Source organism: Schistocerca gregaria, chromosome X, assembly GCF_023897955.1.
Source record: "Schistocerca gregaria isolate iqSchGreg1 chromosome X, iqSchGreg1.2, whole genome shotgun sequence".
Taxonomy (NCBI): Eukaryota; Metazoa; Arthropoda; class Insecta; order Orthoptera; family Acrididae; genus Schistocerca; species Schistocerca gregaria.
The window spans coordinates 290,655,602-290,680,036 of NC_064931.1; the positions used below are offsets into that span (position 1 = coordinate 290,655,602).

A 24,435-nucleotide genomic window follows, 5' to 3' on the forward strand; every position below is an offset into this window, starting at 1 on the left:
TCTGATAAAGCATCTAATTTCAGCTACATTTGCAGTACACACGACTACTGCTATATGTGATAAAAGAATGAAGAAATTAGTTTATTCGGCATATTTTCATTTACTAAGCAGTTATGGAATCAATTATTGGGAAAACTCAACAGTCGGGAGCAGTATTTTCAGAATATGCAAGTGTGTTATAAGAAATGTATCAGGTGTTAATTCTAGAACATCCTTAAAGAATTCTTCAAAAAACTTGATATTCTGATGACTTTACCAATATTTCTCTTTTCTGAAAAAGCAGAGTAATCATGAAAAGCAGCAGAAATACCCTCCACAAAGACTTCAACATGTCAACATTAGTGTAGAAAGTAGTCAGATACATGGGCATAAATTCAGCAACCTACCCCAGCACAATAGTCATCATATAAATAATATGGTGGAGTTTAAGTTTGGACCGAACAATTTTCAATTCAGCACATCCTTCTACTTCATTGAAGAGGATGTTCACAGAAACTCTCAAGTTAATGTTTTAGCTGATCTGGTGATTGGAATAGTCTTTCATAATGGTAAATCATTTTGTTGCTTAATACTCGAATAAAATAAAATGTACATCTTTGACTTCTCTCCAAGAGATCACTCTTCACAGGGTCCTTGGAATATGACTAATGCAATGTAATATAAAGAATTAAGGTGGGATATTTTCTTTTCTTTTCGTGTCCTCATTCATCGGAACAATAACACCTGAAAGAGTAAACACTTCCATCAACAAATATATATATATTTTACATCAATACAAAGCTATACATACTCTTTTCATATAAACTTGGTGATACAGTGAATGCTTTCATGGGACTGGAAACACAACAAAACTGTTGTCTTATTATTTAGATCTGTTAGGCCATTAATGACTTAAATATGAAAATCATTATGTAGCCTTGCAAATACTTTCCACAGACTGAAACAGTATGTACTTACGATGAAAGTAATATGCTCATAAATTCACAAAATGCATAACAGAAGCATTATTATCCATTTCCTGAAAAATTTCGTAGGAGCTGTAAGTCTGGTGATGGAATTAAATACATGAAGCATACTATTCCCCCGGCAATATGAACTACAACAGTTATTACCACTACTAACAGATCCAGTCGAAAGACTTCTTTCGCCAATCATCACCTGATCTCTGACGTAAGTCCCATTCATCACAGTCAAGAAACATCTAAGTTATTAATAGTATTTTAGAGCAAAAAATATTACATTTATTGTCCTTTTTTTCAAAGACCTACCTTTACATTAAACAATACAGTATGCAAAGACATTTTCCCCCGACAACTACAGATCTATGTCACACAACATGTGGTCAGTGTTATCATGACTACCATTTCAGATTTACATGAATGTCACTGCAGTTTTACATCTTTCTGGGCATTTCGGTACATTAATTTTCATTCTTCATAAATGGAAGAGTGTCTGACACATTAAGCAAAACATACAATCTCTATCATTTCAGAAGCATTTATTATGTTCAATTTTCTTAGAATATTATATGAAATCACAATTTTATGGTGTTGTGCAGATATACACTGACAAAACATACCTGCACACTTAGCTCGTAAGAAATGATGATATGTTATGATGATTCAATGCAATGAATCTCTCAGTAACTAAAGATAGTATGGTTCCCATGATAATAAGTCTTTAAGTACCACATAAGCATCGGGGACTGGTGATGCTTCTCCATTCCAGTTAGGGATAGCATATAAGAGAACAGAACTATCTGTCATTAACTTTACATACACTGCACTGACATTGTCATTTACCACATCACAATCTTGAGACTTCTCAAAATATTTCTGAAGTGCAATGTTGCTAGTATGAGCCACCAGCAACTTGGTGCATCAAGCTGCATTTAAACCGAATAATTTATTAGGACAAGCATTGAAACATTTAATCTCCATTAAAACTCTTTACAAACAACAATTCACAGGAAACTCTCTAAAAATCATGTAATCTTTAAACAACAACACTGTACAAAACTACACAATTTATATCTCATTTTTGGACACCAAAGAACATTTACACAGATCAACGGACAACTTAGAATCCATAAAGCAGGTACTGCACATTTACAGTAACTATGAAAAACAGTCAATAAATTAATGTTGTTATACTACCATTTGACATTCTGTGTCAAATAAATAAGTTCTATGTGTGTACAGGAGATGAGAGTCGTGGTGGGGTAGCTGCAGTGCGCGCAGCTCTCAACTGCTGTTCACGCCTACACTCTTCTACTTGTTTTTCCAGTTGCTCCTTTAACACCAGCAGTTCACGTGTTCGCTGACAAACAGGATCCTACACAGAAGAAATTACACAGTTATCAGTCACAGATAATGTTTGTATTAGCATATACCTAATTTTTAGAAATTGCCTATATCTAACAGAATTACCAACAGGGAAGGAATAAATCTCATCTTACTCAACATACAGAGGTGCTTATCCTAAATGATGAAATTTAAATCACACATGACCACTGATTACCCAAATAGGTGACTGGGACTGGAAGGAGCAGTATTCTCTATTATATTATGGCTAACCCTTTATCAAAACATAACCAATATTCTATTAATACGTGCTGTACCAAAATAGGTACACTCATAGCATCATGGGCTGGAAGTCTCCTACATGGATGGATGAGTGGATTGTGTTGTATTGAGGGACGCAGCTACTACGGTAATCAAGTCTTCCATAGTGGATATGTCTGTGGATTTTAAAGCGCAAAAGGAAAAGGGGGATGAGGGGGTAGAAAACGGTGTAGGACAGCCATAAGAAGATTGTACCTTTGACCATACTTACATTCCTGTGAGAGATAATTGTGACAAGGATGTTTCTAATCAGTACTGATCTGTTCTGCAGTTTTTTTTAATGAGGTGGTCTTGCTGTATCTGTCTATGATTTCCTCCACAAAACTCAATGGCTTTGTATTTAAGAAAAATTAATTCTTTTTGAAAACATTGCTGGAGAAACTTTGATCAAAATAGAATGTTTGAAATTAATTATAAAGCAGTCTAGATTGCAAAGACACATTTATTACAAGGTGCCTGCTTTCAATCATCACATGATCATCTTAAGATCTTCAAAACTGTAATTTACAAGGATATAAATTAGAGGAATACACAAAGAAAGTTTAAAATCAGCTAAAAAATTACAAAATATAGATATAACCATACTGATGGACAATGGCTGTACATGGAGCAGGAACTGCTGAATGATGATAGTTGCCAGCTGGAAAGAGCAGTACAGCTATTTCTTATATACTGCAGGCTCTGCCTATAGCTGACAGTATAATGATGTCTAACTGATCAGGTTTAAGTCGAAAGAATTACGTACAAAACAATGTACTTACTAGTAAGTAGGATGTCAAAATTACATAGAATAATTTTATAATTAATAAACAACAAATTGTTGATGCAGCTATTGTCAAATCAATATACTAAGAACTTTAAAAAGCAAACAAATAATCATTGCATACATTGTGTATAGGTTGCCCTCGAGGGGAACACTGGAAAAATAATTAGGATGTTGTTGGTTTCTACAGAGATGGTGGATGCCGTTCCAAAGATGTAGCAGCACGGCAATTTACAAAGAGATGTCTGTGACTATTGATAGATGGTGTCCAGCAGACATTCCATACATGTACAGAGTATTTGGTTACTATGGAGACGGTAGACACTGTCTCCGGCACTTTCCATTGAAGCGCCCACAAACATTGATAAATGATGTTTAGTGGAAAATGCTCCACTGCTGTATTCCCAGGATATAAATAAATGGTATCCATTAATTTACATATCTATCTACAGTATACAGTTGTTGATCATAATATTCTAGAAAATAATAACAAATGCAGTCTGAGAGGCTAGTAATATTTAAGAAAAATACTTGCCCAAATTTCTAATATATATAATGAGATAACTAATGAGAAAACAAGTAATGTCATACATTAATTAATGAAGATAATTCCCTGATGAACAAATACAAATTAAAAATGCTGTGCTATGACTGACCTAATGTACGATTACTTATACAATGTATGAATATGTAAAACAATAACATGAAATTAAAGGAAAAAAGTGATAAGCCATTATATTTCAATAAAATATCATTAAGCACAATAATATTCGTTTAACTCAATAATATATGTTACAAAAACAGAGTGTGAAGAAGGATATAAAACAGATTTGTATAGTTTTAAAATCAAGACAGCTGACTAAGCATTCTAAAGCAGAGCGTCAAAAAGATCAAAGCAATGTTTATCTTTGAAGTCTAGCTGTTTGTTTATAACAGAGAAGAGTTTGATTCTGTAATGTGAATAAATTTAAATTTCTTCTACATATTAAAAAATAGCCCTTTTAGGTGCATTATGTACAATTTTCATGTTGTTACAAATGCAACCTTCCAAGTGGTTAAATTCATAAAAATACTGACTAAACAATAACTTTGTATGTGCAATACCTGGAGTATGCTCTCTGAAATGTATTAAAAAGTTATGGCCAGTTTCCACAATATATTGTTTCTCACAATTACTGCACTGTATTTTGTAGATGCTATAATTCGGTATTTGTTAGATTTGTCAGTTGTATGTTTCTGTTTTTTCTTTTAAGTTGGTTGTTAGTTGTGAAGACCATTGTCAGATTTGTTTTTAAATTATTTGTTTATTTTGTATGAAGTAAGTCATGTGTAAGTCACTTTAATTAATTTCTTATTGAAATTTGTAACAACGTTGTTTATTTGTTGTAATTTTTTATGTCAAGTTAGGGCAAAAGAAATCTGTTTTTAAGGAAGATTGGGTTTAATGTCTCGTCTACATCCAGGTTGTAAGAGATGGAGAAATTTGTTTTAAAGTGCCAGTTTCTTTATGGACTGCATCACACTGAAGAGGTAATTTTAATAACCTATCATTATTTCGAGGAATGCAATTTTATATTTAGTAGGATGACATGAAGTGCCATGAGTTACTAAATCCTTTTCTGTAAATAGGGATAAAATGTTTTCTATTTTCATTTGAAACTGCAAGCTCTAAGAAATTAATATTTATTTGGTTTTCATGCTCTACTGTGAAAGTAATAAATAGTAATGATTCGGATATGCATTTTTTAAGGTGAAGCTGATGACATCAATTTCTTTCTTGGAGCCTTTATATAACAACGAGTTGTTGATGTATCTTTTATATTAAATAATTCTATTGGTCATTTCTGAAAAATAACAGTTTGACATAATTTATGAGATATTGGCTAATATTGCCAGCAAATGAACCCCCATAGCAAGACCACCATTTTCAATACAGATTGTATTATTAAACAGAAAATAATTGAAAGCATGAGTAGTTTCTAGTAGTTTGGTGCTCATAATTTTGTGATGTATTACATTGTCTTAATGCCTTTGATAGTCTCATGAATTGGTATGTCGGTATAAAGATTGGCAACCGCTAACAACATGAATCTGGCATTATCTGGAATCACTACATTGGTCAATTCATAACTGTTTTTAATGCTAAAAGTTTTTTTCATAAATGTGAAAAGTTTTTAAGCTTTAATTAAGATTATTATTTATAAGTGGGGCAGTTAATATTGTTTACAACCGTGTGAATCAATAAATTTGGTTTATGTAATTTAATTTGTGATCTCAGCCTAGGTAATATAGGAGTGACAACTAAGAGTATAGTTTTCACGTGAGGAGAAAGCAACAGTCATTAATTTTAGTTTGAAAATTTGCATTTGGGTCTCTGTTAACCTCGGTAATTCCTTTGATATTAAGAAACTGTAATCTTTACTAATAATGATGAGGGTACTGCCTATATTTGCCTTAATCATAATTGCTTTGTTAGTTTCTGATTTATCTTAATAATATTCACATTATATATTTTAGAAATATGGGTATGTATTTTTCTTTAATACTATTAGCCTCTCATACCACTTATGTTATTATTTGCTTTCATATTACAATCAACAACCATTTAGTATATATCAATATGTACATTAACACATACCATTTGTTTACATCCTGGGACTGCAGCTATGGAGTGTTCTCCATTAAGGTTCATTTACTAAAGTTTGTGGCCACTTCAATGGAAACTGCCCGAGATTAGTGTCTACCATCTCTATAGTAACCAACAACATCAATTTCTTTTCCAGCACACCCCTACAGACCAACCCATTCACAATGAATTCAATGGTTACTTGTTTCCTTTATAAAGTTCTTGGTACATTTATTTGACAACAGCTGTATTAACAAGTTGCTTCTTCTTTATTATAAAATTATTCTATGTAATTTTGATGTTCTATTTACTATTAAGATAATCTCTTTATGCATAATTCTTTTGACTTATACCTGATTTGCCAACGTTGACATCATGCTGTTAGCTGTAAGCAGAGCCTCGAGCATTTAAGAAATGGCTGTGCTGCTCTCTCCAGTAGCTGACTAACATCATTCAGCAGTCCCCGTTCTGTGCACAGCCACTGTCCGTCAGTTCGGGTATATCTACATTTCACAATTTTATAGATAATTTTAATTTCTTTTTATGTATCCCTCTAATTTACAGCCTGTATCATATTACAGTTCTGAAGGTCTGAAGATGATCATGTGATGATCAAAACCCTCACCTTGTAATAAATATGACTCTGCAATCTATCGAGGTATATCAACAACACCTGTCGGCACCTGAGGGTTTCAGTTAGTCATCATTTATTGTTGTATAATTAATTTCAAGAAAGGAAGACTTGTCTTCAGTCCTGGCACAGACCACAAATTGAGGAACATATCTCTCTCTCTCTCTCCTTGTCTGGCAGATCAGTTTTCATTTCGATTTGTACCTATTGAGGAGATATTGGGGTCTTATTCTTCCGAGTTGGAGTGAGTCAATTGCCCTGATGAGTCAGCTGGCGCCATATGACCACTAGTGCTACTAAACTTAATTCCCATCGAAGTAATTGGTCTGCCATAGTGCCACACACTCCAACTGGGGCTCTTCTTATGGGCACCATGCCACCTAAGCAATGGACCACTGACATGGAGGTTATTACCCGGAGTCCTTGTGTTCCAAATAAGACACACAAATACTCCTCAGCATTCATGGGGAAGAAACAGTGAACAGTGCAAGCACCAACAGTATTTTAAACAGTGCAAGCACCAACAGTACATTTCCTGCACAGTCATCAGCCTAACACCGAAAAGGTACCTGACAATCCCCCATGTGAACTGGCGACCTCCCTCACCTCTCACACCACTGAAAAAAATTTGAATATTAAGTTGAGGTCAAATCTAGTAACAGGGTCATTTACAAATGAACCGGAAAGTGTGAAGGATTAAAAAACTAAAGAAAATAATACTGAGTAAGTGAAAATATAGATAAGAGGCACGGCCATGCCAACATTGGATAGGGCATCGAGTGAAGCTTAAGGTGCACGAAAAGAAATAGAATAGAACTGGGACACAGGAGGAGAACAGGCACAATGGCCCAGGACCCCTATACTGGCAGCAAATACTCTCACAAAGAGTTATGAGGCTCCTTAGGAGGGTTGTGTGCAGGGCAGGGGCAGCTGGAAGGTCAAATCTTTGATCTCACGGAACATCATCTCTCCCTTATGGGAGGACATGGATGTTCCAACTGGTGAATTCTTTATTTGTTCACATGCATACTGGCACCACTGCCATCAGGGAATTTGTTCACTAGACATGGTCAAAAGGATCAGCGCTCCATCCCACAATTCCCACACACAACAGATCACTGACTTTTTCACGGCCCATTCAGTTCTTATAATAGACTGCAATAAACTCAGCCCTTTTGCATGATTATCAGAGAATCTGATTTCGTGAACAGTTATGCAAGCCACAGATTTCTACAGCAGTGAAAGGGGCATTTTAAGGCGGTAGGGGCTAGCAAGTCCAACTTCACTCTTTGGTTTCTTCTTTTCTTCCTCCTCAGATTAAGATACAGTACAGGAAGTACCTGTTCTGGTGTAACCACAACCACCAAAACAAAGATGAAGAATGCAAGAGAAGAGAAGGTGGTGAAACTATGTCAGCCAATGATGTGCTGATTAGGACTGCACCACGACAGGAACTACCTCTACAAGTCGAGAATATAAGCGTCCCTCCTGCCAGCCTAGGCTGCTCAGTATTTGCTATCGTAGCATTCTCTGCTACGCCTGTCCAGTTATTAGCGATTCACAAACTGTGTCTCAAACTTGCATGAACATCGTGTATAGCAAAGGACTTGGATTTATGTCACATGTCGCCCATCACTTGCAACACCACTGTAAATTCCAAGTTAAGTATTGTCATTCTCCTTATTTGTAATAAAGACTATTAATGTGACTGCTTGAATTGTTGTATAGCATTCTGAGAACACAGGATCCTTTAGGCGGCCTATATGAGACATGTGGGCAAGACCCCACATTATGGCGACGAGTATCCACCGAACCTGTGCTAGACGGCCATAGATTTTTGTATGTTGCTGATGCCTTAATTTTCCTCTTGTCTGTACTCTGCAGGGGTGCTTATTTGCTTTAACAGTTTGTCATTTTTGCTAATCATTGTTTTCAGGTGGGCATTGCAGAACTTTTCTTTGCTTGTGTCCTAATTTTTCTTGCTTGTCTTGTCTTGTCTGATTTTTGCATTTGTGTCTTCCAACATGCCCACCTTACCTGTCCTGCCCCCCGCTCAGGCACCACAGCCACAAGCATTAGATGCCACACAGCTAATGCAGATGTTTCAGTTCCAGGCTCAACAAATCTCCACGTTACTCGACACAGTGCAGCAGCTACCAGCCAACACTGTGCGCCCGATGGAACAGATGCTACACTACCTTTTCGACAGTTTTGTGAACAAGAAGAAGAATGTCTCAACTGGTTGTCACAATTTGAAGCCCACGTCATCACCCACAATGTACCAGGTAGTGCGGAACTTCCCTATCTACTATGGACAGTAGGAAGTGCAGTGTTTAGGTTCCTACAAAAACTGTTCCCTAACGCCACTCCGAGTGAACTTGCTTATGACGATGTGGTAGCATCACTAACTCACTATTATGAACAACAAGTTAATGAGATAGCAGCTTGGTATCAGTTCTTAAATTGCAAAAAACAGTCAGACCAAAATGATTGCGAGTGGGTAACAGATTTGCAGGGTATGACAAGGAAATGCAAATTAAAATGTGCTTGTGGTGCTTTATATTCAGATGTTATGTTGCGTAATGCAATTGTGTACAATGTACCTGATGTCAAACTCAGAGAACAAATTTTGAAACAGTCCGATCCCCATTTCAGCAGGTAGCGCAAACAGTAAACGAGTATGATTCCGGTGCCTTGTCAGTTCATACATTTAAGCGGCCAGCTATTTGCCAGCTTGTGTCCCTTGCTTGCGATCACCCCATTTCGCACCGGCAGCACGCGCTAGCCACACTGAGTTAACAACCTTCCACCCTGCATAAGCAGTTCGCTAAACAGGCGGCTACACAAGCAAACAGAATTAAATCTTGCCCGCAGTGTTATTTACATCACAAACGCCAAGACTGCCCCTCCCAACAAGCTCAGTGTTAGACTTTTGTTAGGAAAGGACATGTACAATCCGAATGTTTGCAATAGAACAAATGCAAGAATTCAGCCCACTCACAAGAATCTTGTCACAAGGCCCATGTTGTTAACTCAGTATATCTTAAGTCTGCAACAGGCATTAGCAACACTAGCAAGCGTGCAATTTCTTCAGTGATATGCCAGTCGAACAAACTTTTTGTTCATTTTCTCATTTGTGGGAAACATCTGAAATTTCAATTGGAGATGGGTGACTCTGTCACATAGCTCAATCACATATATGAGCTGTTAGGCTCCCCACGCCTGTCTAAAACTTGCACCCAACTGACAACTTATAATGGACAAGTCATTCCCATTCTCCGAACATGTACTTTGCCTGCAATATATTGCTCGCAAACACTGACAGTGACTTTTAGAGTGCTAGAATCACTTGAGTGTGAGAACATATTTGGTCTTGATCATTTGATTTATTTGGCATTAACATTCAGGACAATGTGTTGTCAGTATACGCATTCAATGCAAAAGACAGTGTAGCTAGCTAGCTTGCTAAAAGAATTCCCGGAGCTCTTTTCTGAGAATCCCCGGAGCTCTTTTCTGAAGGTTTAGGCAAAGCTAACAATTTTGTTGCCAATATTACTCTGAAAGACAATGCTCAGCTGAAATTTTGCCGGGCCACAGCTCTTCCCATTGCATTAAAAAGGATAACGTCACTGCTGAACTCTAAAGAATTTCAAGATAGCGGTGTTATTGCACCCATATCAGCTTGCCAATGGGCAAGTCCACGGGTTTTGCTCTCCAAACCTTCAGGTCGCATTTGCCTCTGTGTTTACTTTAAGTCTACAGTCAACCCAGGAACTGTGATTTATACTTATCCATTGCCACACCCACAGGATGTCATGGACAGATTAGGCGCTGGTCGCTACATTTCAAAAATTGATGTGTGTGATGCGTATCTTCAAATGCCACTCAATAAAGACTCTCAAAAAGCATGTGTAGTAAATACTCATATGGGCTTGTTTAAATATTTGTGTTTACCTTTTGGCAGTGCTTTCACACCCTATATTTTCCAATGGTATTTGGAACAGCTGACTGTGCATGTGTCAAACTGTTCAAAGTATTTGGATGATATTGTAATAGCAGGTCACACACCTGAAAAACATAATGCAAATTTACGTGCTTTGTTTCTTGTGTAAATTTTTTAAACCTGAGTTGCAGTATCTTGGACATGTCAAACAGTCAATGTGTACAGCCTCTTCAGTCGCATTTGTTAGCCATATGAGACGCGCCAGTTCATCGCAATATCACAGAATTACAGTCAGTTTCAGGGAAAATGAACTATTATATTCGGTTTATATGAAATGCTGCACAAATTGCAGCTCCACTGCTTCGCTTGAGGCACAAGAGAGTGGCTTTTCAAAAACTTAAAGATGCATTGCTCAGTGATCGATGCTTAGTTCACTTTGATCCTGTAAAACAAGTCGTATCGCAAGTTGCTGCTTCCTAATTCGGAGTGCTTTTGCACAGAATTGGTGATAAAGACAGGCCTGTTACTTTCATATCAAAAGTGTTGTCCAAAGCTCAGTGTAGCTATTTACAAATTGAAAAAGAGGCTTTGGCTATTGTGCATGGTATCACCAAATTTCACCACTACTTGTATGGCAGAAAATTCTACTTAGTAACGGATCACAAGCCTTTGCAGTCTCTGTTTCATCCGACAAAACTGGTTCCTGTACGAACCACTCAAAAATTGCAATGATGGGCTTTGTTGTTGTCTCAATACCAGTACATGATTGTGTATCATCCAACATCTCAACATGGCAATGGGAACACTATCACGTCTTCTGATTGGCCCTGATACAGACTCTGATGCTTCTGCTGCACTCTTGGTGTCACATGGATGCTTAGGATTCTGAATTGCTTTAATCTTTCCTGCTGAACTACACGAAGATTGCACAGGCCACGGAAGCTGATCCAGATTTGAACATTTTGCTGAAGTACATATGCGCATCTTGGCCTCATTTCTTGCCTAGCATAAAGAAATCTGTAGTGCACCAATACTTTGCACATCAGCATAGCCTCACTGTAAAGAAAGGTGTAATTCTTGTTCCAAGTAACAGTGGACAGTTACTTGCGTTGATCCCTAAAGCTTTGCAAAAAGAAGTGTTGCAGTTACTTCACTAAGGACACAAGGGGATTGTTCGTGCTAAACAGCCAGTGCGTCGACATGTACTTAGACGCTCAACAGAACAGATGACGTCGCAGTGTCACGTATATGTGGAAAATCAGTCTGCTCCACCACAAAAAAATCTCTGCTTGGCCTAAGTCGTAATTTCCATGGCCACATGTGCACATAGACTTCTCAGGACCTTTTTGGAACACCCATTGGTTGGTTGTGGTTGACTCATATAGCAAGTTTCCTTTCGCTGTGCCAAAGGCCTCGACAATGTCATGTAACAGAATTTAGGTGTTGTCATCGAATTTTTGCCTTGACGATCTACTTGAAGTGAGAGTGTCAGACAACGGACCCCAGTTCTTGTCAAATGAATTTGAAAGATCTGTCAATGCAATGGTGTACAGTATCTAACTATTGCACCATTCCATCCACAGTCAAATGGCAGAGCGGAAAGTTTTGTAAGAACCTTCAAGCAACAGATGAACAAACTTCACTCTACACACACACCAGAGATCAAGCATTGCAACTGTTTCTCATCTCGTATTGTTAGCACCCACGAGATGGACCATTGCTGGCAGAATTGCTTCATGGCCACCACCATCGGATACTGCTCCACCCTCCTCAGCATCCGGCACCAAAGGAAAGCTGCAAGTATCACTTAAAGTCGTATGATATTGTCTTTTAAAGGGTTTTTAATGGCAGCAGAGGGTGGGCATGAGGTGAGATCACCTGTCAACTTGGCACTTGTATGTATCTTCTTTCAGGTCCAGATGGCTTGCAGCGCCGCCATCAAAATCAATTTCATGTCTTGTCATGTACACGATGATCTTTCAGTCTTTCTTTCCCCAGATTCACGGATCTAGAGGACAGAGTTGCCACAGCAGCCACCAGAGGGTGTCCCCACAACACCGCTAGATGACCCCATGGAGACTGAGCCCTCGCCGCCTCCACCTCCTCTCGTCCTACCTTCATACGGTTCATGGCAGCAAGAGGTGGACACGTACCCTTCTGATCGTTTTCCGGGGGATGTTTCCGCAAGAGCGCAGGCCGGAGGTGGGATACGGCCAGAAGCTTGATGTCCCCTGCAGCCACAGTTTCCAGCCCGGCGATCTGCCCACACTCCTGCCTCTTCCACCCTGGTCGCACTAACTACATGACGACAGTCTATCGTTTGGGGGGGGGAGGGGGAGGCGGAATGTTTTGGCATAATCACAAGTGCCAGAACAAAGATTAAGAACGCAAGGGAAGAGAAGGCGGTGAAATGACGTCAGCCAATGGTGCACAGATTAGGACTGCACCATGACAGGAACTACCTCTACAAGGTGAGAATATAAGTGCCACTCCTGCCAGCCTTGGCTGCTCAGTATTCGGACAGGACTAGCAGAGAACACTACGATAGCAGTTATTAGAGATCCACAAACTGTGTGTCAAACTTGCATGAACATTGTATATAGCAAAGGACTTGGATTAATGTTACATGTCGCCCCGCCCCCCCCCCCCCCCCCCCCCCACTTGCGACACCATTGTAAATTCCAAGTTAAGTATTGTCATTCTTCTTATTTTTAATAAAAACTATTAGTGTGACTTTGCTTGAATTATTGTATAGCATTCTGAGAATGCAGCATCCTTTAGGCACCCTACAAGAGACATAAGAATTTGGTACAGATGAGGAGGGGCTGCACTGTGGCTCAATGTCTGGGCCACTTGCAGCTGCTGACTGTCAATAGGGCATAGGGTTGTGATGCAGGAGTAATTGCTGGTAGAATTACCCCTTCTGCTATGTTGTGTCACTTGGGTGCAGGTCTTTATTACACAGGTGGAGTGGTCTAAGGTCCCAGTGAAAATGCAATTTTATGGTGGGAGAGGGAGGAAGAGGGAGAGAAGTGTCCTCTCTAACATGGACAGATGAACTAAGGTGACCACTAGAGGTTAGTGATGAGGAGGGAGAATTAATATTCGCCCTGAATGAGATTTTCACTCTGCAGCGGAGTGTGCACTGATATGAAACTTCCGGGCAGATTAAAACTGTGTGCCCGACCGAGACTCGAACTCGGGACCTTTGCCTTCGCGGGCAAGTGCTCTACCATCTGAGTTACCGAACCACAACTCACACCCGGTACTCACAGCTTTACTTCTGCCAGTATCTCGTCTCCTACCTTCCAAACTTTACAGAAGCTCTTCTGCGAACCTTGCAGAAAAGGTCCCGAGTTCGAGTCTCGGTCGGGCACACAGTTTTAATCTGCCAGGAAGTTTAATATTCAGCCTTATTGTATATGATAACTTTTTAGGGGTAGCTGTGGTCATCTGAACAGGGTAAGTGCAGTCATACTTGTTTCAGGCTTCTCTGTATGCTAAATGATTAAAAAAATCTTGAACACACATATTACATTCCGTTTTTACAATGAGACAGTATGGGTCTGTTCTGCATTTTGTTTATTGAAGTAGCCTTGCTGTAACTGTATGAAATTTACATCACAAAAAAATAATGGCATGGGATTTGAGGATTCACTAACAGCTTTGACGATTGGTTTTCCACAATTTAGAAGCTGGAAGAAAGTTTGTATTATAACTTTAAAGTTTCTATAGTAATCGGAGGACCATTTCACTATTCTCTTATATAGCATTCAATAGTTCCTTGTTGTACTTCTCCCTCTCACTGTGTATTTGCTTTACTGTTTGCATTCACTGCATAAATATATGACCATATATTCTTTCTTGTATCTTAGGCATTTTATCCTAGCAATTACACAATTCCTCAATGCCTTTTCACAGTCATTATACAAATGTGTTTGTTTCTCTTTTTGAAGGGTGCCAAATTTTTTTGCAGCCAGTGCCAACTGTGCTTTTATATTCTGGAAGTCCTCCTCTGCTGGTTGAGCAAGCTCTTTGAATTTATTGTCTTTTTTTTCAGTTTCTTGGTTCTGAATTGGAACACAGTGGTTGTTGTGTTATTACTGTTTGGACTTCTTAGGGGAAACATGGTGGTCAGAGGCTAAACTTCTCTCCTTTTTTGACCCTGACAATTGTTATTTATGGGCTGTGTGCCTAGAGGTACATCAAAACTGTCTGTCTAGAACTCTCCTACTTCTGTATTAGGTGATGGCCATGTTGTTTGCATTCCCTGGCAGGTGACGAAAACGTGAAGACATTAGGTAAAGTTTATGGTTCTCACATAATTAAACAAGGTATATTCCATTTCTGATGGTCTCTTCATGTGCTGAGTGGCACCCAAGAATGTCTTTAAACTTTGTTTCTCATCCAATTACTGCATTAAAATACCAATAGTATTGTATAGTGTTATCCGGATATTCACACTTCTTCAATGTAAACATTCCATCCATTTAATATTCCATACTAAATTTTGAATGTCAGTATTGTTAACAGTGTAGTGCCAGCAGTTGTTCGGAACTGATGTGCAGTAGTTGTCAAAGTGTAGCCATTTAGCAATCTTGCAGCATTGGAATGGTGTGGAACTTGCTATTGCTGTGAGAGCATTTTACAAGCAGTGTGAGAGTCTGTTGCACAAACAAAACTTCAACAGCATTATCATGGATGTGTGCCATCTCCACATGCAGTAGCTATGCGGGTGGGTAATTTTAAAGAAAATGGCCCAGTCTTTAACAAGAAGCCTCCAGGTGGCATTCAAATAGGTATACCTGCTTAAAGAAAGTCCCTATGACTAAGGGCTCACCTTCAGAGGACGTTATGTTTCCACGTAGAGAAGGAACTAGCATATTTCATCAAAATATAAGAGGTATTAGATATAAAGGTAGTGAACTGCTCACAGATGTTGACTCTGAAATTATTGGTATATTGGAGCAACACTTCAATAATTTCACAATTCAGAGGCTTCCTTTACCAGGATACAGATCAACTCACTCACCCTCCACAACCTTTCCAATAAACCTCAACCTCCCTCCCATCTACTCAATCTCCCACTTCCAGCTCCACTCCCCCCCCCCCCCCCCCCAAACCTCAAAATTCTAATCAACACAATCTGGAACTACAACACCCTAATTCAGTAGTTAGCCTTTCCTCCAAACCTCTCTCCCAATCCGAAACCTGTCCTATCCAAAGGCCTCACCTTCAGCCCTACTCCCAGATTCAACTAAACAGCCCTCGTCAAAGATTTACTGTTCTACACTCGTTCTCTCTGCTGGAAATATCACTTTACCATGAAGAAAAATAATCCTAATCCTACTTCTAATGATCCAACTCCCCAAGACACTTTCCAAATTGAACCCTGCCTGGAACAGTTCCGTCCTCCGTCACAGCGGGACCCACCTCCTCTTCCTCAAAATCACCCTCTCCAAACCTTCCAGGAATTTCTCACTTCCAGCCTTGCCTCTCAATCCTTCTTGAAAAACCTTAATCCTACTCCTAACATCACCACTGCTGAAGCCCAGGCTATCCGTGATCTGAAGCCTGACCGATCCATCGTCATTCTTCCGGCGGACAAGGGTTCCACGACCGTGGTACTTGATTGTCGGGAGTATGTGGCTGAGGGACTGCGTCAGCTTTCAGACAACACTACATACAAAGTTTGCCAAGGTAATCCCATTCCTGATGTCCACGCAGAGCTTCAAGGAATCCTCAGAACCTTAGGACTCCTACAAAACCTTTCACCTGACTCCATCAACCTCCTGACCCCACCAACACTCGGCACGCCTACCTTCAACCTACTTCCTAAAATTTACAAACCCAATCATCCCGGCTGCCCCATTGTAGCTGGTTACCAAGCCCCCACAGAATGTACCTCTGCCTACATAGATCAACACCTTCAACCCATTACATGCAGTCTCCCATCCTTCATCAAAGACACCAACCACTTTCTCGAATGCCTGGAATCCTTACCCAATCTGTTACCCCCGGAAACCATCCTTCTAACCATTGATGCCACTTCCCTATACACAAATATCCTGCACTTCCAGGGCCTCGCTGCGATGGAGCACTTCCTCTCACGCCGATCACCTGCCACCCTACCTAGAACCTCTTTCCTCATTACCTTAGCCAGCTTCATCCTAACTCACAACTTCTTCATTTTTGAAGGCCAGACATACCAACAATTAAAGGGCGCAGCCATGGGTACCAGGATGGCCCCCTCGTAAGCCAACCTATTTATGGGTCACGTAGAGGAAGCCTTCTTGGTTACCCAGGCCTGCCAACCCAAACTTTGGTACAGATATATTGATGACATCTTCATGATCTGGACTCACAGTGAAGAAGAACTCCAGAATTCCCTCTCCAACCTCAACTCCTTTGGTTCCATCCGATTCAGCTGCTCCTACTCCAAATCCCATGCCACTTTCCTTGACGTTTACCTCCATCTGTCCAATGGCTACCTTCATATATCCGTCCACATCAAACCCACCAACAAGCAACAGTACCTCAATTATGACAGCTGCCACCCATTCCATATCAAGCGGTTCCTTCCCTACAGCCTAGGTCTTCGTGGCAAACGAATCTGCTCCAGTCCTGAATCCCTGAATCATTACACCAACAACCTGAAAACAGCTTTCGCATGCCGCAACTACCCTCCCGACCTGGTACAGAACCAAATAACCAGAGCCACTTCCTCATCCCCTCAAACCCAGAACCTCCCACAGAAGAACCCCAAAAGTGCCCCACTTGTGACAGGATACTTTCTGGGACTGGATCAGACTCTGAATGTGGCTCTCCAGCAGGGATACGACTTCCTCAAATCCTGCCCTGAAGTGAGATCCATCCTTCATGAAATTATCCCCACTCCACCAAGAGTGTCTTTCCGCTGTCCACCTAACCTTCATAACCTCTTGGTTCATCCCTATGAAATCCCCAAACCACCTTCCCTACCCTCTGGCTCCTACCCTTGTAACCGCCCAAAGTGTAAAACCTGTCCCATGCACCCTCCCACCACCACCACCACCACCACCACCACCACCTACTCCAGACCTGTAACCTGGAAGGTGTACACAATCAAAGGCAGAACCACGTGTGAAAGCACCCACGTGATTTACCAACTGACCTGCCTACACTGTGAAGCTTTCTATATGGGAATGACCAGCAACAAACTGTCCATTCGCAGGCAGACAGTGTTTGTTGGTAATGAGGATCACCCTGTGGCTAAACACGCATTGGTGCACGGCCAGCACATCTTGGCACAGTGTTAAACCGTCCGCGTTATCTGGATACTTCCCAGCAACACCAACCTATCAGAACTCCAGAGATGCGAACTTGCCCTTCAATATATCCTCTCATCCCCTTACCCACCAGGCCTCAACCTCTGCTAATTTCTAGTTGCTGCCGCTCATACCTCACCTGTCATTCAACAACATCTTTGCGTCTGTACTTCCGCCTCGACTGACATCTCTGCCCAAACTCTTTGCCTTTACATGTCTGCTTGTGTCTGTATATGTGCGGAGATATTATATATATATGGGGGTGCGCCAGTGTAGTAGACCTGTCCTTTCTCTCCCCCCCCCCCCCCCCCCCAAGTAAGTCTTTCCGCTCCTGGGATTGGAATGACTCCTTACCCTCTCCCTTAAAACCCACATCCTTTCGTCTCTCCCTCTCCTTACCTCTTGCCTGATGAAGCAACTGTGAGTTGCGAAAGCTTCTAATTGTTGTTGTTTATAGGTCCCCTAATTCTGATTTCAGAGCCTTTCTGCTCAAGCTGGAGGGGGTTCTCGATTCACTTGATAGGAAGTACCAGAAAATAGTTACATGTGGTGACTTCAATATAAATTTTGTTTATATAGGTGCAAGAAAAAGGATGTTGATAGATCTCCTAAATTCGTATGATCTAATGCTGACTATGTTTTTTCCAACTATTGTGCAGGGGAATAGTAGCACAGCCATAGACAATATTTTTATTCATTCTTCATTACTAGATGGGGATTCTGTTAGTAAAAGGGTGAATGGCCTTTCAGACCATGATGCACAAATTCTAACATTCAAAGGCTTTTGCACTCAAACAAATGTCACATATAATTACAATTAATCCAACAGCAATAGAAAGTTTTTTAAACTTTGTTAAGGAACATGAGTAGCAGGATGCTCATAGTGCTGAGAACATAGATGATAAATATGATGCTTTCCTTAACATATTTCTCATGCTCTTTGATAGTTGCTTTCCATTAGAATGTTCTAAACAGGGTACTAGCAGTAAAAGGCAGCCTGGGTGGCTGACACGTGGGATAAGGATATCGTGTAAAACAAATTAGAAATTACATCAAAATGTTAGAAGTAGTCACAATCAAGCTACAGTAGTCCATTACAAACAGTACTGTAAGGTGCTTAAAGATGTTATTAGGAAGGCAAAGAGTATGTCGTATGCAAATAGAATAGCTAATTCACAGGATAAAAATAAAACCATATGGTCAGTTGTGAAGGAAGTGTGTGGTCAGCAGCACAAGGTCAACAGAATAAAGTCAGTTTGTAGTAAAAATATTTCTGTTACTGATAAATCAGATATATGTACAGTATTTAACAGCCATTTTCTGAGCAGTGCTGGTGAATTAAATAAAAATTTAGTTTCTACAACTCTCCTGGCAAATGACTTTCCAAGATTGATGTCTGAAATACTCATCTGCGATACAGACAAGGGGGAGATTGAGTCAATAATTAAATCATTGAGGACTAAGAACTCTCATGGTTATGACGGAGTGCTTAGCAGAATATTAAAGTACAGTGCTGCACATGTTAGCCCTGCATTTAGCCTTATCTGTAAGTTTTCCTTTAGGAATGCTCAGTTTCCTTAGCGATTAAAGTACTCAGTACTAAAACCACTTTATAAAAATGGAGGAAGGGATAATGTAGACAATTTTAGACCTATTTCTATGCCATCAATTTTTTGCTAAATTTATTTAAAAGGCTGTGTATGTAAGGATAAGTGGTCATTTTATATTACACAATTTGCTATCAAATGTACAGCACGGCTTTAGAAGTCGTTTAACAACTGAAAATACTACATTCTCTTTTCTCTGTGAGGTACAAGATGGGTTAAACAAAAGGTTTCAAATTCTAAGCATATTTTTTGATTTAACTAAGGCGTTCGATTGTGTTGATCACAAAATATTGCTCCAGACGTTGGCCCATTACAGAATATGGGGATTAGCTCTCAATTGGTTTACCTCTTACTTTAACAACAGACAGCTAAAGGTCATTATTCACAATGAAAATGGCTGTGATGTGGGGGTCTGAGTTGGGTACAGTCAAGTGCGTGGTGTCCCAGGAATCAGTGTTGGGGCCACTCCTGTGCCTTATTTGTACAAATGATATGCCCTCTAGTATTATGAGTAACTCTTAAATATTGCTGTTGGCTGTTGACATTAGCTTGGTAGTAAAGGATATTCCATGCAACACTGGCTCGGTTTAAATAATGCAGTTCATGACATAAGTTGATAGCTTGTAGAAAATAAACTAATGCTAAATCACAGTAAGAATCCGCTTTTAGTCTCTAACACACAATTCAACAAAACCTAACATTTCAATTTCATAGAATGGGCACATGATTAGTGAAACAGAACAGTTCAAAATTCTGTGTGTTCAGATTGATCGTAAACTGTCGTCGAATGCCCACATTCAGTATCTTGTTCAAAGACTCAATACTTCCATTTTTACTATTCAAATGGTATCTGAAGTGTGTGATTGTTTGACACAAAAATCAGTGTACTTTGCTCATTTTCATTTGCTTATGTTGTATGGTATTATATTTTGGGGCAACTCTTCGCATTCTAAAAGGATATTTTTGGCTCAGAAACAGGCTGTTCGGGTAATAAGTGGTGTATGTTCACAAACTTCTTGCCGACCTATGTTCACGAGTCTGGGTATTTTCACACTGGCGTCACAATATATACATTCCTTACTGTCATTTCTTGTTAACAATATTAGCTTATTCCCAAGAATAAGCATCTTCCACTGAGTTAATACTCGGCAGAAATCAAATCTACATTTTGATTGGACTTAACTCTTGTCCAGAAAGGTGTGCAGTATACTGCCGCATCCATTTTCAATACGAATTATAAAATCTTAGCAATAATACACACACTTTCAAATCGAAACCAAAGAGTTTCCTCATGGGTCACTTCTATTGTATGGAGAAGTTCTTTGAAAAATTAAGCTGATTGTTGTTGTATTATTGATTGCGTTTACTTAAACTTATGTGTTGACTTTTTTTGGATTCATAAACATCTTTTTCATCTGTTATTACTTTTATGTTGTTATTTCACATACCGACACGTTCCATGACCTTGGAGATTTGTTCCTCAATTTGGTCCTATGGAACTTGACGTGTGAATAAACGAAAGTAACACTTGAGATTGGGCCACAAAGTGTATGAGGAATACTGCAGGAATTAAAGTTCCACCCCTGTAAGTCAGAGACTGTGCAGCAATTAAATCTATGAGACCCTTTGTCATGCAGGAAGTTAAGGAAAAGCGTGTTGGCTAAAATCAATGAGGATGCCAATTTCTTTAACAACATATGGATATCTTATGAAGCCAACTTCCACATTATCACATATGTTAACAAACAAAATTTATGTTACTGGGCACTGGAAAATCCTTGAAAGGTTTATGAGCATTCATTAAATAGCACCAATATTACAGTATGATTTGCGTTATCGTATCATGGTGTCATTGGCCCTCACTTTTTTTTGATTGTAAAGATGGCATTGCAACAACCTTAAAATCCACATCCTTTATACCAAGACTCCATGATGTCAACATCGAAAACATGTAGTTTCAGGATGACGGAGCCACATCAAGCACAGCTCAACAACCAAGGGAAGCCATTTGAGAATTGGTTGGAATGTGCATCATTTTATGTAATGGTGATATTCTGATCTTTGTGTATGCAGTTTCCCCCTGTGGGGACATATTAAACGCAATGTATCCCACACACATCCACCAATTATTCGTGAATGGAAATAGAAGATTGAAGATGAAATCAGTGCTTTTCCTCGAGACACGTTCTGAGCATTCTGGAGTTTCCATAACAAGCTATTAGACTGTGAAGAGGGCGCACCTTTGTGATGTCATCTTAAAGAAGTAAAGAGAGAGTTTGTGACATTTTATAAAACGACTTTTGTCAATAAAAAATGTTTTTCCTATGTTTATTGGTGCAGATTACGTTACTTTAAATTTTACTGTTCCCTGTGCTGCCCTGTATCATGATGCTCACTAAGCTCTGTTTCACATACGGCTCAGTAGCATCCATCTTACCTTACATACTGCACACAGCAGCAATGATTCTGTAATGTTCAGGCTATGTTACAAATTACTTTATCAACAGTCTCATCTTTAAAGAGTTTCCACACTGGCCTCTTTTTTTTTTTTTTTTTTTTTTTTTCCTCGCCAAATGCTGGTTCCTGTACTAAGAGATGGCTTTCCAGTCAATACAAAATATTTATCATTTGCCTTTTTGGAAAATATTTGGTGAAAAACACCGATTTTTTGAGCATCTTACAGTGCAGTGTCTTAACTTGATAAAGAACTGAATTTATTTTCATTACCTGTCATACTTACCATGGTGCATCAAATTAAGTAAAACATTGTATGACATTTCAAAGAGTTTGCAGAGGTGAAAACACACTGCATAAACTTTGCGTATGGTTGATTTTCACTCATGCATTGCAGTGTATGAAATGTATATAAGATAAAAAAAATTCATTTAAATTTAAGAGCACAAAGGTATCTCATTTCATTCTCGAGTTATTGGAATTTATATCTGATGGACAGTCGCGTCCTACACACCCAGTCACGTCGTACTGCATCACGAATAGTGGTCATAATAATCACTGTATCTCAAACAATTCAAGATATTGGAATGAGATATTTTGCAAATGATAGCATACAATGAGGCATATATATTATATGATAAATGCTTTCATCTTTTTCATTCACCGAGATATGGAAGTAACTCGTCCACAACAGTGAGACGTTGGCAGCTCAGGACACATGCAGATGTCCATAGCACTGTGGAAAACTCAAGCAGTGCACATGTACACACCCACAGAACCTGAGGAACAGTGTAGCAGGACATGCATACATGTCCACAGCAGCAAAGGGGTTAAACAGTACCCAAAACATTCTTCTCATGTCTCATAAATTAATCAAAAGTGAGCAGTTTTTATCATATCTGAATAACAACAGTTACCTTCTTCCTATGCATTCAGCACTGACCTTTCTGATTCAGACATGCACATATAGCTATGGCTCACCTGTGGCCGCATGCTAGGATTCCAGCGGCAATAATGACCCTTCCACAGTTGGATGTGCCGCATACTAGCAACAGGTATAATTACTGTCTGCTGCTGATTATCTGCCCAATACAGTGGATTCTTGTAATCATTCAAGTTTGAGTTAGTGTATGACCACAGTGACACAGTTCTCTGCTTCACACCTTCTGCTACTCGCTCACGGTCACTGTCAATAAAAATATATGGCTTAATGCTGGTAGGTCATATATTACAGTACTGGAATTCAATGGGTGAAAATTATCATAACAACAGTTTTCCTTAAATTAAAAAAGTGTAAGTATGGGAGGTTAGTGGGGTCAACACATTAGAATGCCGGAGATTGCAGAGTTCATTGTTAACAGCACCTAACCAGTGAAAACTTCCATAACAGAATACCTAAGATTACATTTGTTTACATTCTATTTAACTTATATCAGATGAATGTTTTCCCATTCCAATGTCTAACTTGTCATAAAGAGAAGTTTACGTACATTTTTTTTATTATGTGAAGGTCATTCCTTATTGATTTACATTTTACTTTTTCCCAGTCAGTCATAGTGCGCGATTTGACTCATAATTATGGTTACAAGTATACAGGGAGCTACAAAAAGGTACGGCCAAACTTTCAGGAAACATTCCTCACACACAAATAAAGAAGAGATGTTATGTGGACATGTGTCCGGAAATGTTTAATTTCCATGTTAGAGCTCATTTTAGTTTCGTCAGTATGTACTGTACTTCCTCGATTCACCACCAGTTGGCCAAATTGAAGGACAACCTTCTTGACTTTCATATATGGGGGCGTTTGAAAGCTCTTGTCTACGCAACCCCGGTACCAAATGTAGAGACTCTTTGTGCTTGTATTGTGGACGGCTGTGATACAATATGCCATTCTCCAGGGCTGCATCAGCGCATCAGGGATTCCATGCGACTGAGGGTGGATGCATGTATCCTCGCTAACTGAGGACATTTTGAACATTTCCTGTAACAAAGTGTTTGAAATCACACTGGTACGTTCTGTTGCTGTGTGTTTCCATTCCATGATTCACGTGATTTGAAGAGAAGTAATAAAATGAGCTCTAACATGGAAAGTAAGCGTTTCCAGACACATGTCCACATAACATATTTTCTTTCTGTGTGTGTGAGGAATGTTTCCTGAAAGTTTGGCCATACCTTTTTGTAACACCCTGTGTTATACTTTGGTCTAAGCATAGGTGGCAAGACAATCGCTAGATGTGCAATTCATGCACAGCAAAACCTATTTTCCCCAACTGCTGTCATTAATTGAGTGGACAACGAAGAATCTGATCTTCAAGGACAGCAACGGATGACATGGTTTCTGTGGAATGAGGATGTAAACATTGTGGCTATACACAGCAATCACTGACATCTGAAGAGAATGCACTATCATGGAAAAGTGCTCTTGCAAAACAACACTGCTTATCCCCATACAAGCCTGAAAACCGTAGCTGCCACTGCTG

The 24,435-nt window shown here is 39.4% G+C and overlaps 1 protein-coding gene across 2 annotated transcripts in view; it reads right to left on the minus strand.

The window, feature by feature from the left end:
* Positions 1–1,481: 1,481 nt before the first annotated feature.
* The window catches only part of LOC126299610 (myotubularin-related protein 2), a 160,839-nt gene continuing 137,885 nt past the window's right edge, over positions 1,482–24,435 (minus strand). For both annotated transcript variants that reach the window (XM_049991643.1, XM_049991644.1), the window contains 2 exons: positions 22,937–23,141; positions 1,482–2,334 (listed from right to left, as the gene is read on the minus strand). In XM_049991643.1, the coding sequence (XP_049847600.1) occupies positions 2,188–2,334; positions 22,937–23,141 (352 nt within the window). In that variant the 3' untranslated portion in view covers positions 1,482–2,187. The remainder of the gene's footprint in view (positions 2,335–22,936; positions 23,142–24,435) is intronic.